The 18439-nt window shown below is 54.6% G+C and overlaps 1 protein-coding gene across 4 annotated transcripts in view; it reads right to left on the bottom strand.

Moving 5' to 3' along the window:
* The window catches only part of ITPR3 (inositol 1,4,5-trisphosphate receptor type 3), a 65302-nt gene extending 51595 nt beyond the window's left edge, over positions 1-13707 (bottom strand). For 2 of the 4 annotated variants that reach the window (XM_032849136.1, XM_032849137.1), the window contains exon 1: positions 13396-13685. In XM_032849136.1, the coding sequence (XP_032705027.1) occupies positions 13396-13484 (89 nt within the window). In that variant the 5' untranslated portion in view covers positions 13485-13685. Of the gene's footprint in view, positions 1-13395 lie in introns of all 4 variants that reach the window. The other 2 variants (XR_004381587.1, XM_032849138.1) reach the window with 2 other exon arrangements.
* Between the last annotated feature and the right edge of the window lie 4732 nt (positions 13708-18439).

The following is an 18439-nucleotide window of genomic DNA, read 5'->3' as shown; positions in this document are numbered from 1 at the left end:
TCCTCCTCTCTCTCTCTCTCTGCCTGCCTCTCTCTGCCTACTTGTGATCTCTGTCTGTCAAATGAATAAATAAAATCTTAAAAAAAAAAAGATTTTATTTATTTGACAGAGAGAGACACAGCTAGAGAAGGAACACAAGCACGGGAGCAGCAGGCAGAGGGAGAAGCAGGCTTCTTGCTGAGCAGGGAGCCGGATGCGGGGCTGGATCCCAGGACCCTGGGATCATGACCTGAGCCGAAGGCAGATGCTTAACAACTGAGCCACCCAGGCGCCCCTAAATCTATTTTGTTATTATTGTTATTATTTCCATTGTTACTATTTCCATTCTCTGCCCCACATTCGGGCAGAGAAGCCCAAGTCCAGAGAGGTAAACCATCTGGCCAGGGACACAGTCAGCAAGAAGGGTTGGGTTTTGAAGCCAGGCTGAGCAGCGTCAGAGTGGATGTTGGGCAGGACTTCACAATGATGGGGAGGGGAAAGGCAGCTTGCTCTTTGAGGATCCCCCCCACTTTGGTCTCTTTCCCTTTCCCTGGCCCCCAGTACCAGATCAGCACTTGGCCCTCTGCCCCATTCCATCTGCTCGAACTCCCTTAGGCATCTCAGCCACACTTGTGGGTTCAAAGGCCTGCTTTAGACACTGACCAATGCCTCCCACATCCACATCCCCCACAAACTCCAGACCGCAGCTCTAAACACCTCCACCTGGATGTCCATGGGCATCTCAGACTCTGCAGGTTCAAAACTGAGTTCCTGATCTACCACTTAAATGTGCTCCTCTTGAAGCTCTCTCCATCTCAGCTGACAGCAATTTCATTCTTCTGGTTGCTTGGGCCAAAAACCTTGGGCCAATCTTTGGCTCCTCTTCCATCTGCTTCTCACACCCCATCTGTGAGGCAACCCTGTGGGCTCTATCTTTACCATATGTGCGGAATTCTACCCCTTCTCATCTTTGCCACCAGCATCTGGCCAGCTGTCCCCTGGATGTGGGTAACCACCTCCTCATCGATCTCCAGATGTCCCCCTTGTCTCCATAAGACCCATTCCCCACACAGTACACATACCTTTCCTTTAAAAGGTGAGTCAGATTAGGGCAGTCCTCTGCTCAGAACCCTCCAGAACTACCCATCTCCGTGTAAAAGCCAAGAATTCACAATGGCCTGAACCCACATGATCCAGCCCTCACCTCTCTGACCTCATCTCCCTCCCCTGCCCCTTTGCCCACTCCGCTCCAGCCCACAGCCCTCCTCCTCCAGGCTCCTCAAACCTTCGAAGATACTTGGTGCTGCTTCTTTTGTCTGCCCCCAATCACCCTCCTGGCTCCCTCCCTCCCTCCCTCACTTCCTTCAGATCGCTGCTCAAATGACCCGCCACCCTGAACACCCTCCTTTTTAAAACTGGGAACTGCTCCTTCTCACACTCCGTAGGGTCCTCCCCGCCTCACTGTTCCCATAGTACTTCTCACCACCTGGCCTGCTGTATTTTTTACTTATTTATTTTGGTTACACCCCCCAGCCCCGATTTGGTACGGAAGAGCCATGAAGACAAGGATGGGTCTGTTTTGCTTCCTGCAGTATCCCCAGACCTAGACCAGTGCCTTGCATAGAGCACATACACACGGAACACACAGTGAGTGAATTAATTCACTTTACCAGCTTCTAAGGAAGTAGATGAAAAGCAAAAAGTAAGGCCCCTGCCTCGGGGAGTTTCAAATCTCATTGGGAAGACAAGTCACACGCTCAGAAGAGTTTACGATATAAAGAATATGTATGAGTGCCAACTGGTGGTACCAGCTGTGGATTTTGTCCGAATCCAGGGAAGGAACAGGTCAGAGCTTGGCCAATCAGAGGAAGTGTGAAAGAAGAGCCAGGAGCTGTACTGAGCCTTGAATAATTCATAGAATTTCCTGTAAGACATTAGTGAATCAGATTAGCTGCTTGTCTCTTAGCAAGGCCCTGAAGGGAGGAGACACGGGATGGATGTGTTTTGATGGGGGAAGGGAGGAAGCACAGGCCCTGGCCTGGGACCCGCACTGCCAGGGGTGCTGGACAGCCACACAGCATCATGGAAGTCAGTGTGGCTGAGGACAGGCTGGGGCCATCCCCAACAGCCCCTATTAACAGCACTCAAGGCCTTGGGGGAGGCCACCTCCTCAGAGACTCTCTGAGGAAAAACCCATTTTCACCCTGACCTCACCACGGCTCCCCTGGGAGCTCCTCATCTGGGCCACACGTCCAGGAAAAACACACACAAATTCAGATGCCTGGCGTGCTTTTCCTAATCCCCCTGGCACAAATCTGCCGGGTCATTATGCGGATGTCCATCTGTCCCCACCCACTCTAACACAGCTTCTGAAGCCCTGATGTCTCCAACTCAGCCCCTCCCTCCCCCCCCATTGCCCCAGTGTGCAAAGCAGGGCACATATTGGGAGTGTGAGCTGAGACAACACAGGGAAAGGTAAGGATTGATCAGGAGGAGAAGACGGCCTCCAAGAGAACTTCAGACAAGGTTGAGAAGAAAAACCTGCAGGCTGAGAGGGGACAGGAACGGTCTGTAGGAGGGACCAGAGCAAAGAAGCAAGCCAGGTAGGAGGAGAAAAGAGGCAGGGGTGTTTCCCGAAGGTATCAGGGGAACAAGGTCAGTAGATCGGACATTCGGAGGTTCTCCTGGCTCTAACATTTCACACCCTCCGTCCTCCAGGTGTGGGTCCCGGCCTAGCAGAATTAACATCGCCCACGAACGCTGGGCTACATTCCGTACATCCTCCCAGAAACGTCTGAGGGGTGGCACCTTGCCCTACTCATCGTTTTATTTCCCGCCTGGTGCTTAGGGCAGCTCCCCACCTAGCCCGTAAGCAAAGAAGCCATCGGCAGGGTGTTCAGAGTCCCAAATGTCCCCAAGCGCCCCCGCGAGAGCCTCCCTCCATTCCTGTGCGTGTACTCATGAAGACTGAGGCAACCCAGGAAGGTGCTATTGGGCGGCAGGGGCGGGAAGGGTGCCTCAAGAAACCATTAATAGATAAGCAGGGAAACGCTTATCAGATGGGCTGCAGGGAGACCTGAGGCCAGAAGGAGGCCCAAGATGACCGGTTAAGTTCTGATGGAGGCGGCGCCTCAGGGGGCAGCCCAAGTCAGGGCAGCCATGGTGGTCGCCCAGCGCGGGCTCCCCTGGGAGCCCTCCTACCCCGGGTGGGCACTGCGCTCTCACCCGCCAGGCCCCGGCCGGCCCCCCCCCCCCCCCGGCAGGCCCCCCCCCTGCCCCCGCCCCCGCCGCCAGGCCCCGCCCCTGCCCCGCCCCCGCCGCCCAACGAAACTCGCCACCCCACGTGCAGCCGTCGCCCCGCCGCGCCGCCTCGCCCCTGCCTGTCTCGACTGCAGGCGCGCGCGGGGGCGGGAGGGTGACGTGCGCCGAGTCCGCGCTTTCCTCCCCTCCGCGACTCGACCTGTTCCCCCCCACGTGGCACCCAAGTCCCGGGCTGTACCCCTCACTCTCCCGCACGGGGACATCTGGGTTTATAAAACTAGCTGGATACGGGTCACAGGTGCTTCGGGTAAGCACCTGGCGCTGTAACCAGAGCCGAGCTCTGCGGGCGGGGGGGAAGTAGCCGCGTCGCTTCACTCCACCCGGACCCCTCCCCTCCCGAGCGCCTCCGTCTCCTCCCTAGGTCCGGGGAAGGGCCGACTCCCACCCTCTGCCAGCCCGCTGATCTCATCGTCCCCACCTCCAGGCGTTTGCACACCAGAAACCCTGTCCCAAGTCCTGCCAAGTCCTGCCATCTTCAGGGACGCGCTTAGGCTCCTGCAGAGATCCCCACCGACACCGCCCCTCATCTAAAAGCAGGTACCAGCCGATACACGTCCACAGTAGAAAAAACAACTTTCCAGAGTGCTGAACGTGTTTTAATTTATAAGCTGTTTTTACATCCAATACCTAATTCTATTCTTACTACAATTCAGTGTGAGGTTCACTGAGTAAAATTAAAGGCCGCCTCTGCCTCCCCCATCTCAGCCCACAGAGCTGGTGAGTTGATCTGATCATACGTGTACAAGCTAGGTCTCCATCCATTCAACAAAAACTTACAGGGAAGCCATTATGTGCTTGGGTGGGGTCAGGAAGCTCATACCCACCATGCTGAGTGCCCTAAGGACAGGAGCCATGTCCTAGACCACCCCAGGGCCAGCCCAGAGACTGCTAGGAGACTTCCATCTGCTGGGAGCCACAAAGCCAGTTTGAGCCTGGACTTTTGGGGCCCAACAGGGCGTGGGCAGAGCGGGCAGTGGGATGAGGATTAGTGGGGAGGGGTCTAGCAGGAGGCCTGTGGGCAGGGCTACCCTGGACCCTTTGAAGAGGAGATGGTTGACAATTCTGCTCTACAAAGTTGTGGAGGAGGGTGCTGTCCCTGAAATGCCCATAGGGTCTGCACCCCAAGACCTTGGTCAGAGGGAAAAGAAGAAGGCAGATGTGTCCAGGGACCTGCGTGGCCCCATTCTGCCCTGACTGGACTTTGAGATCCAGGTAGGAGTAATAGAAAAGGCAGTGGGGCGGGTCGCTGCCGTCTGGAAAGATTAGATAAGGGAGAGGAAGAAGGGAGCTAGAAGTGGGCAAGTGACTATCAGAAGAGCCTGAATCAAAGCCTGCACCCACCATCAGAGTAGGCACAAGACTGGGAACCCTGGACTGGGAAATGCCTGAGGGACTCTAGACATTCCCTCCCCAAGCCAGCTTGGAAACTGAGGCATGGAGGGGAAACTGACCGGCTCAGGTCACACAAGTTAAAGGAACAGCCAGTTCCAGACCCCAGGTCTCTGACTCCCAGCCCAGGACACTGGCCACCACCTCACAAATCTAGTCCAGGCCCAAGAACGGCCATTCCCAATGTGGGCAATGTTAGAATACTGGGATTGGCAGGTGGTTCATATAGGCCTTGGAGTCCCTTTTGCCAAATACCAAAGTCACACCCACTAGATGGGGGCGAGGAGGGATGTTGGGACAGGAACCCTGGTTCATTGGCAGGGATCCCTTCTCATCAGAGAAAAGAAATTCATTTCTGCATCCCTGAAAATCATCCATTTACTTAACCTCTACATATCTTTCTGTACCAAAGATCCACCACTAGCCACCAGAGGGACCAGTATACAGAACAAGCCTGGATGACTAAATGTTTGTTGAATGACTTCACGAAGTCTCATGAAGGCTAAGAGAGAGAGACTCTCTGGACCAAAGGGCAGGCAGGTAGGCTTCCTCTTCAGAGAGCTTATGTCTAAAAAGGACAGTAAGCCACACACTCAGAGAACCTCGAGAATCTTCCCACTGAAGCACGGTGGTGGCAAAAATGAATGAATTTGGGGCCCACTACAAATAAAGATCCCTGGCTAATGTGCATGGCTTCAGGACACTGCCTCTGTCCACAGACCTGGGTTTTTGGCTCTCAGGATTGGTGGGCTCTGGCAAGTGCTGGAGTCTCAACAGAGCAGCTGGGTGCACCGGGAAGTGCACCCATTAGGCTAAGAAGAGGGACCGGGGGAGCTGGAGAGACAAGAGGGAAAGCTGAGAAGAGACAGAGAATGTGAAAGCAGGGGCCGTCCAGCTGGCTGGCCCTCACCTCACCTTGCCAGGCCTAGGCCTTTCTCCTGCTCTCCATAACCCGGAACTGGACTCAGCCTGTCCTGCAAGACAGAGTAACTCAGGCCTCCGGACTCCTCAGAGCAGGCCCTGAGGCCCAGCCCACCTGGCTCCAGACTGCTACAGAGCTCTCTGGGAAACAGCAGCAAAAGCTGCCCTGACAAATCCATAAAGTGAGACCGTCTGTAGCATAACCAGCCCTGTCTTGTCAGGAACTCAGTATCATCGCGGGAAAGAAAGAGGTGGGGGGCTAAGAAGCAAATGTGACATGTGGACCTTGACTGGACCCTGAACTAAAGAAACCATTGGTTGAAGACAGACTGAGAGGGGAATCTGGGTCGTTTGGTGGGTTAAGCGTCTGCCTTCAGCCCAGGTCATGATTTCAGGGTCCCGGGATCAAGCCCTGCATCGGACTCCCTGCTCAGTGGGGAGCCTTCGTCGCCCTCTCCCTCTCCCTCTCCCTTTCTCTCTGCTTGCCGTTGTCCCTGCTTGTGCTCTCTTTCTCTCTCTGTCAAATAAATAAATAAAATCTTTTAAAAAACAAACAAAGAAAGAAAGAATGAGGACAATGGGGCACATCTGTGTGCAGACAGGGCATCGGGTGCCATTAGGAAGTTATTATAGGGTGGGATGAAGGTACTGTGGTTACCCAGGAACATATCCTTATTCCTTACAGCTGTGTAATGAAGTAATGAGAGGTAAAAACATGCAATTATATAATTTACCATAAAATACTTCAGCAAAAATATAGATACATCATGTATGGCAAAATGTGGGCAATCATTAAGTCTAAGTAGTAGGCATATGGGTGTTCTAAACAGTTCTTTCTACTCTCCTTGGATTATATGTGGCGAGGGGCCACAGTGACACGTAAAGGCGAGAGCCACCCACCATAAAAGCTCAGTGACGTCTACCCATTGTGGCAGCAGCCGCAGCATCTCTGAGACACAGACTTAATTCTGCCTACCATGACCTAGATCCCCCGTCACCCATTTCTAAGCTCATAGCCTGGAGAGGACAGCACTCCCGCAGGCTGGAGGAAGGGGTGCTAGCTGGCTGGCTGAGGGGAGGGAGGGATTTGTGAACCAAATACACACAGGTGTCTCCCCAGCACCTGCAGCTGCCCAGCACCTGCACCACGGGGTGGCGGTTGGGGGGGGGGCCTCCAGGGCTGAGATTTCTGTTCACTGCCTCCTCAGGCTCTACCCACCTGCCAGCCCCCAAAACACCTACATTCACATGCCAACACTAGGATCATTTTAGTCCCCTGCCAAGTCCCTCCTGCCTGTCTCCCCAAGTGTCCCCACCCACACCCTGGGCTCTCTGTGCTGTCAAGGCCTAGACTCATCTCTGCGCCCACCATCGCTGGTGTGAAGGGCCCTGCAGCCCCTGCTATGTGACCCCGGGCAAGTCCTTTAAGCCTCGCTACACCAGCGGTGTCCACTGCAGGGAACTGTAAGTGTGGGTGCCAATGCCAGGGGCCACCGCCGGCAGGACCAACGTGACACACTCACGGTGGCTCAGAGCTCAGTCTCAGAGGCCTGTGATGAACTTACCATAGATCTGGGCTCTGCCCTCCTCCCCTCTCCCAGACCTCCTCCCTTCCTCTCTCACAGCCCCTGCTTCCAGGGAGGAGCCCCCCAGTTCCAAAGAGGGGGCGAGGAAGCATGGACCACAGGTCCCAGGAAGACTACGGGGCCTTTTAGGCCCCGACTCAGGGACAATGGAAACCCAGACCCCTCCCCTTAAGCAGACAGCAGAAGGCCGGTGTGGCCCCACCTGAAAATCCAGCACAGCGCCCCACCCCCAACCCAAGCCACTGCCCCACCCACCCCACAGCCCCATCAGGCCAAGTCGGGGAGGGGAGGTAGGGTCAGGAATGTAGGGCAGGGCAGAGTGGGAGCAAGTGACTACAGCAACATTCTTTAGGGCTGGGGAGGGGATGCAGCCTGGGTCCCTGGGTAGCCTGGGAAGCCTGGGGCTGACTGTGTCCTCAGGCAACCCCCACCCAGCTCCTCTCCCTGAGTTACCCCCTCTCCATCATAGTCACCAAGCCCAACATCAAGGGCGGAGGCTGGTCTTTCTCCCCACACCCCCTAGGACAACACTCTCAAACTGAGGATATGAAGTGGGGTCAGGCCCCCTGGGACGCAGGGTCACTTCAGCAGGTCACTTCTACCACCAGAGAAACCAGCAAAGTCCAAGCCTGTGAGGGAAACAAGGTTCCGCTTCTGGAAGTTTAGCCTGAGAGGGTAATTGGACAAGCGTCCGGGCATGTATGGACCTGGATGTTCTGGGCAGATTGTTTATAATGCAGAAATTCAGAAACAACCTGAATGCCCAATACCAGAGTCGCTTGAATAAATGAGGATACATCCTACTTTACCGTGGGATGCTATGCGGCTCTAACAATGGCCTGTCTGGTGTAGGAAAATACAGCCTAACGTATCTCCCAAAAATGACAGGATACAAGGCCATATTTGCCATCTGACATCGTTTTGTAAATGTTTGTGTAGATAAAACTAAAAACACACCAAAAAAAACAAAAAACCACCCCAGAACATCCACATAAAGAATGTCCATATATGATGAGTGCTGTGAAGTGTGTAAACCTGGCGATTCACAGACCTGTACCCCTGGGGATAAAAATACATTATATGTTTTTTAAAAAATTAAAAAATTTAAAAAATAAAAAAAGAATTCCATATAAGTCACAGCAGTATCAAACAATTTTTATTTGCATTTTTCCAGTTTTCTCCATGGGACATACATTATTTTTGAGCAAAAAAATATGTATTTTTTTTTTTACGTCTGTGTTTTTTGCTTTTGTGTTCACGCCCTGGGGCTTGAACTCACCACCCTGATATCAAGACCTGAGCTGAGATGAAGAGTCAGACACTCAACCGACAGAGCCACCCAGGCGCCCCCCCCCCCCAAAATATGTATTTTTAAAGATTTTATTTATTTATTTGACAGAGATCACAAGTAGGCAGAGAGGCAGGCAGAGAGAGGGAGAAGGAGGCTCCCTGCTGAACAGAGAGCCCGATGTGGGGCTCGATCCCAGGACCCTGAGATCAGGACCTGAGCTGAAGGCAGAGGCTTTAACCCTCTGAGCCACCTAGGTGCCCCCAAATATGTATTTTTTAAAAAACGAGCTGTGTGACTAGGCCTAGCTGCAGTCAAGACCCTGCCTTGGGGCACAGGACAGCGGAAGTTCCATCCTCTCCAGGGAAATCACAATGAAAAGAAAGCCAAGGACAAGTCTGAAATTTGCCCCAGGAATGCAGTCTACATGGAGGGTCAGTGCCCTCCCCCACACCCTCACACCTAGCTGTGGGATTATATGTGTCTCAGGGACTTCAGGCTCAAAGGGCCCTTACAGACCTCCTCACCCAGCTCCCCTGTGTAGAGACTAGAACGGGCTGGAACTCTATCTTGGTTACTCCAGATTCCCCCATGACTAGAAAGTAGGTGCTCAGTTAATGTTTGTTGAATGACTTACTGAAGTCTGATGAGGGCTAAGAGATGGGCTCTCTGGACCAAGGGATGGGTGGATCCAACAGGTAGGCCTCCTCACAGCCTGTCAGCCACCGAGGGCCCTTAGATCAGGAAGCGCCACCCCAGGTAAAATCACCCGGGAGCTTTTAAGAAACCCAACCCTCAGAGCCCTAGAAATACTGGTACAGTTGGTCAGACCTGGGATTCAGAAGCTAAAATTTTTTTAAAGATCCCAGGGGGTACTCAGTGCAAACAGAGCACCTCTAGAGGACATCCAGGCTGAGGGAAACACACTCTGAGAAGGCAGGGCCTTGCCAAAATCACCCAGCGAGTTAGTGACAAAGCAGCAGAGAGCCGCACCCCTGGGGCTATTAGCTCAAGGGTCCTGACCCTGGGGACCCAAGGCTTCCTCCACATTTACCACATTTCTCCTCTTGGGTGGTGGCCTCCAGGGCCCACCCTCCTGGGGAAGTGAATCAGGCTGGAAGGTGAACAGGGAAGCCCAAGGAGCGGGGGACCCTTCTGATCTTATGCTCTGTGATCACCCAACCCTTGGGGATACAGGCCCAGAAGCCCCGAGAGCCTCCAGATGGTGCTCCGAGGTACTCTGACAAATGTTGGGAGCTCAGCCTCAAAACCCAGGTCACCTACACTCCCCAACTTATACTCTGTGGGGTAGGGCCCACCCCTCTGGCCGTTCATCGAGAGAGGCCTTGAAGAGAAATCTTCAAAGAACTAGGTATCAGACTCTGAGGAGCCCAGTCCGCATATTGCACACAGATGTGGCCAGGAGCCACACAGAATCCTCCACTTTTCCTTGGCCCCAATCAGTGACTCCAGCCCTGGCCTCTACTGCCTTCCACCCATGGTGAGGTGTGAGCCAGTGGCCCTGGCCACACTCTCCTGCCAAGAACAGGCGTGGGCCTGCTTTCCCTTCCCCGCCGAGGTCTCGACCTGCTCCAGGATCTACTGCCCAGACCCTCCCACCCTTCCAACCCAGAGTTAATGTACAATCTTCACCAGGAGCTCGAATTATTCAGGCAGGTTGAACTGGCTGGCCTCCTCCGCTTCTCCCCGTAGAGTCTGGCCAGAATCTGAAGGCTGCTTCAGACTCCCTGCTCCACCAACAACCCCCTTTCCATCTCCCAGCTGACCTGCCCCTCTGCCCACCAAGGCCACCCCCCATCTTCAACACATTCATTTCATCCAGCCCTTATTGGGCACCTCTTGGACACCAAGTATTGGGCTAGCCTGGGAACTCTGTCAAATCAGCCTCTAGGGTTCACAGACAAGCCAGGATGAAGGCCAATGGGGACCAGAGTTAAGGATAGAGGCAGAAAGATTCTGGTGAGTGGGGCACCTGGGTGGCTCAGTCAGTTAAGCGTCTGACTTCAGCTTGGGTCATGATTCCAGAGTCCTGGGACTGAACCCCACATTAGGCTCCCCGCTTGGTGGGGAGTCTGCTTCTCCCTCTCCCTCTGCCCCTCCCCCTGCTTGGGCCAAGGCTCCCTGGCTCTCATAAATAAGGAAGGAAGGGAGGGAGGGAGGGAGGGAGGGAGGAAAAGGAAAGGAGAAAAGGAGAGGAGAGGAGGGGAGAGGAGAGGGAAGGGAGGGGAAGAGAAGGAAAGGGAAAGGAAGGGAAGAGAAGAGAAGAGAAGCGAAGGGAAGGGAAGGGAGACATGCTGGCAAGGATGGGGCAGAGAGTTTGACTTAGAGCAAAGCAGCTCACACTTTAAGGCACCAAATCCCACAGGGATCAGCGTGCAGGTTCTGAGGGATGGGCACAGGTCTGAGATCCTGACTATTCAGCAAGCTTCTAGGGAATGGTAATGCTGCTGGACTGCAGACCACCCCTCGAGTAGCAAAGACTCAGCAGGGCTTAGAAATCGTTCTCTCATTGACTCTAAGTTCCAAGAAGGTGGGACACACTATTCCCTCAGTCGCCACCAAGTCCCCAGTGCCCAGTACACTGGCTGTGGACATGCTGAGTGGATGAATGGTGTAATAAATTAGTTAATCCTGGCAAATGGCCCAGCATTGGACGGCCCTACAGAGAAATCTGCAACTAACCGTGAAACAACACAATACCAGAGAGAAATCTGTACAAAGCTGTGCAAAGCACAGAAGAAGAAGGGTTAACTGCTGGGTTGTGGGAGGAGGAGCTGGATCTCTCAAAAGAGGTCACTTAGTACTAGGTCTTACAGGGTGGGTCAGATTTACCCAGGTGGAGGCTGGCTAAAGGGCGGGGGCAACACGGGAGCAAAGGTAAAGAGACCTAGAGCGTGGGGTAGGTTCCGGGAATCAAGAGTAGCCTCACGCACCTAGAGCTTCAGAGGCTGTGAAAGGGAAGGTGGGGGGAAAAATAGTAAATTAAATTAGAGTGCTAGAACTCTAAGCTGGGAGACAGGCATCCGTCGATGGAAAGTCGGGAGCTGTCGGAGGTGTTTGCACGGGGAACAGGCACCCCGGAAAGAAGCTCTCTCAGGGGTCACCAGGTCCTGCCCCAGGGTCAAAATGGACCGGAGGAAGCAGCTTCCGGGGGCAGGAAGGGCCAAGGCAGGAAGAAGCTACGTTGAGAGACGACAGAATCTCCCGTGCGTCTCCGGATGCTAAGAGATCTCACGCGTACTTAAAAAACCACCCACTTTGTGCTCAGCCCTGACCCAGGCTCTAAGCAACAGAGAAGCTGATCATTTCCCAAAAGCCCCCAGTGCTGTTCAGACACTAGGAGGGAGGGCGGCTTCCACCATCTCCCCGCATTTCCCCCACAGCCCCCCCCCACTCTCTCCTGCTTCCTTCAGCATAGTCAGCGGGGTTACTGTGTGCCTACTGTGTGCCTGGCAGCGGGACCCCCTGGTCAGTGCTCTGTGGGAGGCCTGCACAGATGCTGGCACAGATGTGGTTCCAGCCCTGTCCTCTGCGGAAACGAGCCAGATCAGTCCAATCTAATGGGGTGCAGGGGATGACCTGTGGCTGGGGATTCCACATCTGAATTGGGAGGCGAATGAGAGAGTCAAAAAGGATGCTGAGATAAGGAGAGCAGGTATGCTGGAATTCCCAGTCAGAATCCCCTGCTGGCAGAGCCAGCCCTCCAACCCCCACAGGCTGGCTGGACTCCCTTTCCATCAGGACTAGAACCAAACTCCCAACAACCCTGGGAGAGACCAAGAGCCAGTTGACTCCCACTTCTCAGGCTCAGGGTGAGGACCGGTCAGGTCCAGACTCAGACTTCTGGTCCTCCAAAGCCTCCCCTCCCCTCCCCCCACCAGAGGACGCACCTTGTGACTGGCTGGTGTCCTGATGAGTAGGGGGAACAGAAGAGGATGGGTTTATCCCAAAGGACAGCTGGGTGTGGTGGGGTTGAGACGATTTAACCCAAGTCCCCAGACTGAAAATGGGACAAAGGCAGCAGGCTGTGCCCTGGAGCTTGTCTGGAAAGGTAGAGAAAGCACTCTACCCCCACCCCCCAGCCACTCACCCAACTGCTCCAAGATAAACCTATTCGCTCTGCCTAATTCCTTTCCTGCCCTAGGCCTGCTTCAGGCCTAGCCCTCTCCAGGGACTTGAATAGATTCCCTGCTAGCCAGACCCTGGGGGGTGATGGCCAGAGTTAATTAATGTTTGTAAAGTGCTCGCTAGATCCTGGGGCTGGGGACCCAGGGGCGCCAGATGAGCCGCGCAGGAAATTGACAGGGAGAGGCGGGGAGAGGAGCGGCCGGCCAGGACCTGGGACTCCTGCTAGGGGAGGGCTAGAGAAGGCACTCCTACTGAAGAGGGGGCAGGGTAGCAAAGAGCTAAAAGGGAAAGGTGCGACCCTTAAAAGGTGTGACGGGACCAGACCATAACTTGAGGATTCCGGGCTCCGGGGTGAGCCTGCCTTCCCCCACAGCTCCGCCCCACCCCCAGAGCTAGTCACGTCCAGGCCCGGATGCCTTTCCCCAACTCAGGCCCCAGCCACCCACCTGCCCCGCCCCGGGACCACCTGCAGAGGAAGTCTCGGCCTCCCCTCCAGTTCTGAAGAAGGGCGAGCGTGCGAGGGTGGAGGCTTCGCGGAGGGGTGTCCCCTACCAACTCCCGCAGGGTCCCCGACTTCTACCTGGGCAAACACTGAACTTCCTCTCTCTAAAAAAAGGAGGCGAGCCGTTACCCCGCTCCTTGAAGTTGGGGACTTCCAGGTTCTCTATCCGGGGGGGGGCGGCGGCAGGACGCACGCAAGTGGCACCAGGGCCCACGGCGCCCCCTCCCTGCCCGCGCCCCCCCCGAACCCGGCTCACTCACCCCAAAGTGCTGATGAAGCCATTGACGGAGCCCTCGGCGTACAGGGAGACGATGTCCCCGATGTGGAGAAAGCTAGACATCTCGCTCATGACTGCGGCCCGCCAGGGACCCGGGACGGTGGGGGCGCCAAGGGGCGCGCGGCCAGGCTCGGTGCAGAGGACGGAGATGACCCCGGAGGCCGGAGGGGCGCGCCCCCACCCGCGAGCAGGACGCTCCGCGCGGCCGGGACGGGCTAGCGGCCACCGGGGCGGAAGGCGGCGCGGGGCGGCCCGGGAGCCGCTGGTGGCGTCCGGGTGAAGAGGTGCCCGCGTCTCGGCGCGCCCGCCGCCCGCCCGCCCGGCCCGGCCCGCGCGTACCTGCAGCGTAGAAGGAGCAGGAAGTCTGGGGCCGCCACACACACATGCAAATCCCGCCCGGGAGGCGGGGAAGCCACACCCCGGCCCCCCCGCACCCCGCCGCAGCCGGCCCGCCGGCACCCATGTGCGCCTGCCCGCCTCCCTGTGCCCTGCGCCCCTCGCGCGTCCAGGGCCAGGCCTCCCGGGCACGGACGGGCCTCCTGACCCGCGCGACTCCGAGGAGCCTTGGGGCTCCTGCGGGCTCCCGGGTTCGGAGTTCCAGCTCCAGCGAGTTCCCAAACAGACTCGCGGAACCGCCATCCCCGGGAAACCCAGCCGTAGCGGGGGGCTCTCTGCCATCGGGGTTCCCTGGGCTCTCTACTCCTCTGCCCTCGGGTCGGTGAGAGCCGGTGCGGGGTGCGGGGTCCGGAGCCCCCGCAGGCGCTACCTCCAGCCGCGCGCTGAAGACCCGAGAGCGTCCCAGCTGAGAGCCGTCTCGCACGGAGAGGCGCGCTCATGCCTTCGCAGCGCAAATCGGGATTCATTTTTCTCAACGTGAAAAAGCCCTTTCATTGCACAATAGAAAGCGCTGGGGCTTGGAGGGGAAATGAAGCAATGGGGTGGGTTTTGTTTTTTTCTCTCCGCATTCCTGTGTACGAAGAGATCCAACTTCCGAATCAGTTCAGCCGCTCCCTCTCCAGGAGTTGGCTCCAAAACTCTTGGCTCCTTCTATCTTTCTTTTAAAGGGAGGGGGGGGGTGGCGAAAGAGAAAGCTACCTTCGCTAGTTAATAGCGAACCGAGTGCCAACAATGACAAGGCCGGTACTGGCTCTCTGGCAGTGACCCGCTGCGGTGTCGCCGCCGAGCTGTGGCTCACGAAGTCCTGCCCTCCAACCCACGTCCCCAGCTCGCCTACTTTCCGTTCTGTCCCCCGGGTGCTTGGGTGTTTCTTTTTAGTCCTTTTATCTTAACTCCTGGGACAGAGTGCCCACGGCCACCCGGACTGGATCACGTTCACTGTCTTCAGAAACCCCCACCCGGACTTCCTGGGAAGGGGGTGGGGGTGGGGGGGGTTGTCCCTGGGAGAAAGGGAGGAGGGGATTGGATTGAAGCAGGAAGAAGAGAGACCCAGGGACGGGTGGAGGCCGCTGAGAGCCAAGAGACAGCTGCTAACCCAAGGGAATGAAAAGACCCTGGGTGTGTGGCTCTTTCACAGAGACCCCTAGACGGTGGGAGGGGGGCCACCTCCGGGAGAGCTGAGCTCCGTGTTTTACAGTTTCTTACCAAGACCCACAGGAATAAATACATGTTACAATAGTTGCACAAAACAATGCTTACCCTTATGACCTGCAGGCAATGCACTCTGATATTTTCTGTTCTATTTCTGTATTTTGTTTGGTTTTTCAATACTGATTGTGACCCATTTGATTGCTTTTTAAAATGTGCCAAACATTTAACTGCAGTCTGAAAAACCTCATCCAGATTTCTCTGCCAAAAAGAAATGACAAAAGCCTAGAGAAGGCGCACCAAACCTCAAGGTCACACCGTATATTCACCTCACCGGGAGTCAGGAGCCCAGCCGGGGACTGGCAGCCCAGTACTCTCCCCAGTACTCCCACACCGCACTGGAGCTGGCTGTATCCATCCCTGGAGCCCTATGGGAACAGCTTCTCTTGCTCCCAAAAGTCAGGCCTCCACAGATAGAAGGGAACAATCCGCATCTGGGCCCTCTGCGAGCATCAGGCTCTGATGGAGCTGCAGCCATGGCCCAATTGCCTTTCCCCCTACCCTACACAGCAAGGATGGAGAGGAATGTGCTAGAAGCACCCTCTCCAGGGGCCACACTCAGGACATGTGCCTTCCTTGCCCCAGCTACATCCAGGAACCCATGTCTCTCCCCTCCTGAGATTCAGATAGATGGTCCATAATTTAGCCAAGGTCTCACAGCCAGGAAGTGGAGGTCAGGCCTGTCTCCCCCGGAAGCACATGCCACTGGTTTTCCCTCCATATTCAGCCTGGGAGTGCTCAGTACCTCTGTCCCTCCACCAACCAGGAGGACTGGGGGGAAGAGGGAGGAGAACCCAACTCTCACCCAACTGAGGAGGGACACCTCTGCCAGCCTCCTGCCACACACACTGCTTCTAGGTATTTTTCTGGAACATGGCATGCATGCCATGTTCCCAGAGGAGCCCTCTCTGGGCTTTAGGCCCCTGTCACCTGCTTCTGCCAAATCGACTCCACTGTAAGCTCTTTTATTTATTTATTTTTATTTTTTAAATGTTTTTTATTAAGATTTTATTTATTTATTTGAGAGGGAAAGAGAGAGAGAGAGAGCACAAGTGGGGAGGGGGTGGAGGGAGAGGGAGATGCAGACTCCCGGCTGAGCAGGGAGCCCAGTGCAGGGCTCCATCCCAGGACCCTGAGATCATGACCTGAGCCAAAGGCAGATGCCCAACCTACTGAGCCACCCAGGTGCCTGGCACTGTGAGCTCCTTTAGATTCTGAGTTGAGTTAGAGTTTGTTTAAAGACAGGTTCGGATGCTGTAGCTACAATGAGTTGACTCCCTTGTTCCCCTGCTTGAAATCCTCCTGAACCTCCTCATCATTGACAGAATCCAGTCTACACATCACAGCTCCTGTCTGTCTCCACCCCTCCCCACCCCTGCACTCTGGACGGACACAAAGCTTGCTCCTTGAGGAAGAACCATGCTCAAGAACACAGGCTCTGACTCACAGGCCTGGGTTCAAGTCCCAGCCTCTGTTTCCATCTGTTAAATAGGGAAGGTGTGGTGCCAACACGGGAAGGAAGTGGGATAAAGCCATCAGCATGGTGTCCCCACTTAGGAAGGACTCGGTGTTCATTCTCATTACCCAGGACCTCACCCACTCCCAGCCCTGTGCCTGGGCTCATGGGCTTCCCTCTACACTCCCCCATCTCTATTCCCACAGTCAGAAGAAAGTCTCCTTCCCAGATGTTCTGGAACATCGTCCCCTAAGTATTATTATGGAATATTTTAAGAAATAAAAAAATAGGGGAGCCTGGGTGGCTCAGTGGGTTAAAGCCTCTGTCTTCAGCTCAGGTCATGATCCCAGGGTCCTGGGATCAAGCCCCACATCAGGCTCTCTGCTCAGCAGGGAGCCTGCTTCCACCTCTCTCTCTGCCTGTCTCTCAGCCTACTTGTGATCTCTGTCTGTCAAATAAACAAATAAAATCTTAAAAAAAAAAAGAAATAAAAAAATAAAATAATACATTAAAAATATTGTGAGTGCCAGGTACCTTTCCTCCAGCTTTGTCAAATGCTCATATTTTACAAAATTTAGTTCCAATATATATATTTTTAAAAACTGAACCCTAAGGGGCACCTGGATGGCTTGATCAGCTAAGGGTCTGCCTTCAGGTCAGATGGTAATCTCGGGGTCCTGGGATGGAGCCACATTGCTCAGCTGGGAGTCTGCTTTGTCCGCTCCCTCTGCCCCTCCCCCTCTCCTTCTCTCCCCACCACACTTGTGCTCGCTCACTCTCTCTCACAAATAAATAAATAGAATAATTTTTTAAAGATTTTATTTATTTATTTGACAGAGAAAGTCAGTGAGAGAGGGAATACAAGCAGGGGGTTGTGGATGAGGGGAACAGGCTTCCTGCAGAACAGGGAGCCCAGTGCGGGGATTGATCCCAGGAGTCTGGGATCATGACCTGAGCTGAAGGCAGATGCTTCAATGACTGAGCCACTCAGGCGCCCCAAAGAAATAGAATCTTTAAAAAAAAAAAGGACAGAACCTTAAAGCTTGAGTTGCAGTTCCTTATACAACACCCCCACCAGCCCCATTCCCCTCCTCTCCCTCCAGAGATAACCCCTATCCTGACGTGGGTATCATTTTGTGCAGGATTACACTTACGCCACTTCAGGACGTAGTCATAAATAATATGGGCATATAAGAACCATAATCATAATATGCCACCATTCTGCAGAGCTTTCCGTCCAAGATGGATCTAGACAGTGTCCCCATGTGTGTATCACAGCATGATAGTCCACTTCCTGACCAAGTCACAATTTCTTTATCCATTCTGCTGGTAATCACAAAAGCCCCATTTCAGTTTTTGCTGTGACAACAATGTTGCAGTAAGCTTTCTTGTCTCCTGTGCATGCAAGTGGGAGCACGGTTCCCAGGCTTGAGACCTAGCAGCGGGTCAAATCGATTTAGCGGATGAGGTGAGCATTTTTAAAAACTCAGAACTGATTCGAAAATAATGTGCCTCACACGTCCTCAGGGTAACTGTCAGGTGGGAGTTGTATCAGTTGTGAGTGTGCAGTGTATGCTTACTGAGGATACTGTCAAAAATTTTGAAATATTCTACTTGAGAGTGAAGACTTAGAAAGTGAGTGAAATTGTTGGATCACAGAGAAGATCTTCCTAGACTTGCCGAATTACTCTCCAAAGTGGCTGTTCTAACTCACCCTCGCACCAGCCACTGGAAGTGTGCCCACTGAACCACATGCTCACCAACACTCGGCATTGTCAGATTCCTTTTATTTATTTATTTATTTGACACAGAGAGAGAGAGAGATCACAAGTAGGCAGAGAGGCAGGCAGAGGGGGTGGGGAGCAGGTTCCCCACTGAGCAGAGAGCCCAATGCAGGGCTCAATCCCAGGACCCTGAGATCATGACCTGAGCCGAAGGCAGAGGCTTAACCTGCTGAGCCACCCAG

Source organism: Lontra canadensis, unplaced genomic scaffold (genome assembly GCF_010015895.1).
Source record: "Lontra canadensis isolate GAN:19392208 unplaced genomic scaffold, GSC_riverotter_1.0 scaffold219, whole genome shotgun sequence".
Classification (NCBI taxonomy): domain Eukaryota; kingdom Metazoa; phylum Chordata; class Mammalia; order Carnivora; family Mustelidae; genus Lontra; species Lontra canadensis.
The sequence above is the reverse complement of the archived record's forward strand: the minus strand, read 5'-3'. Positions and strand labels throughout refer to the sequence as shown.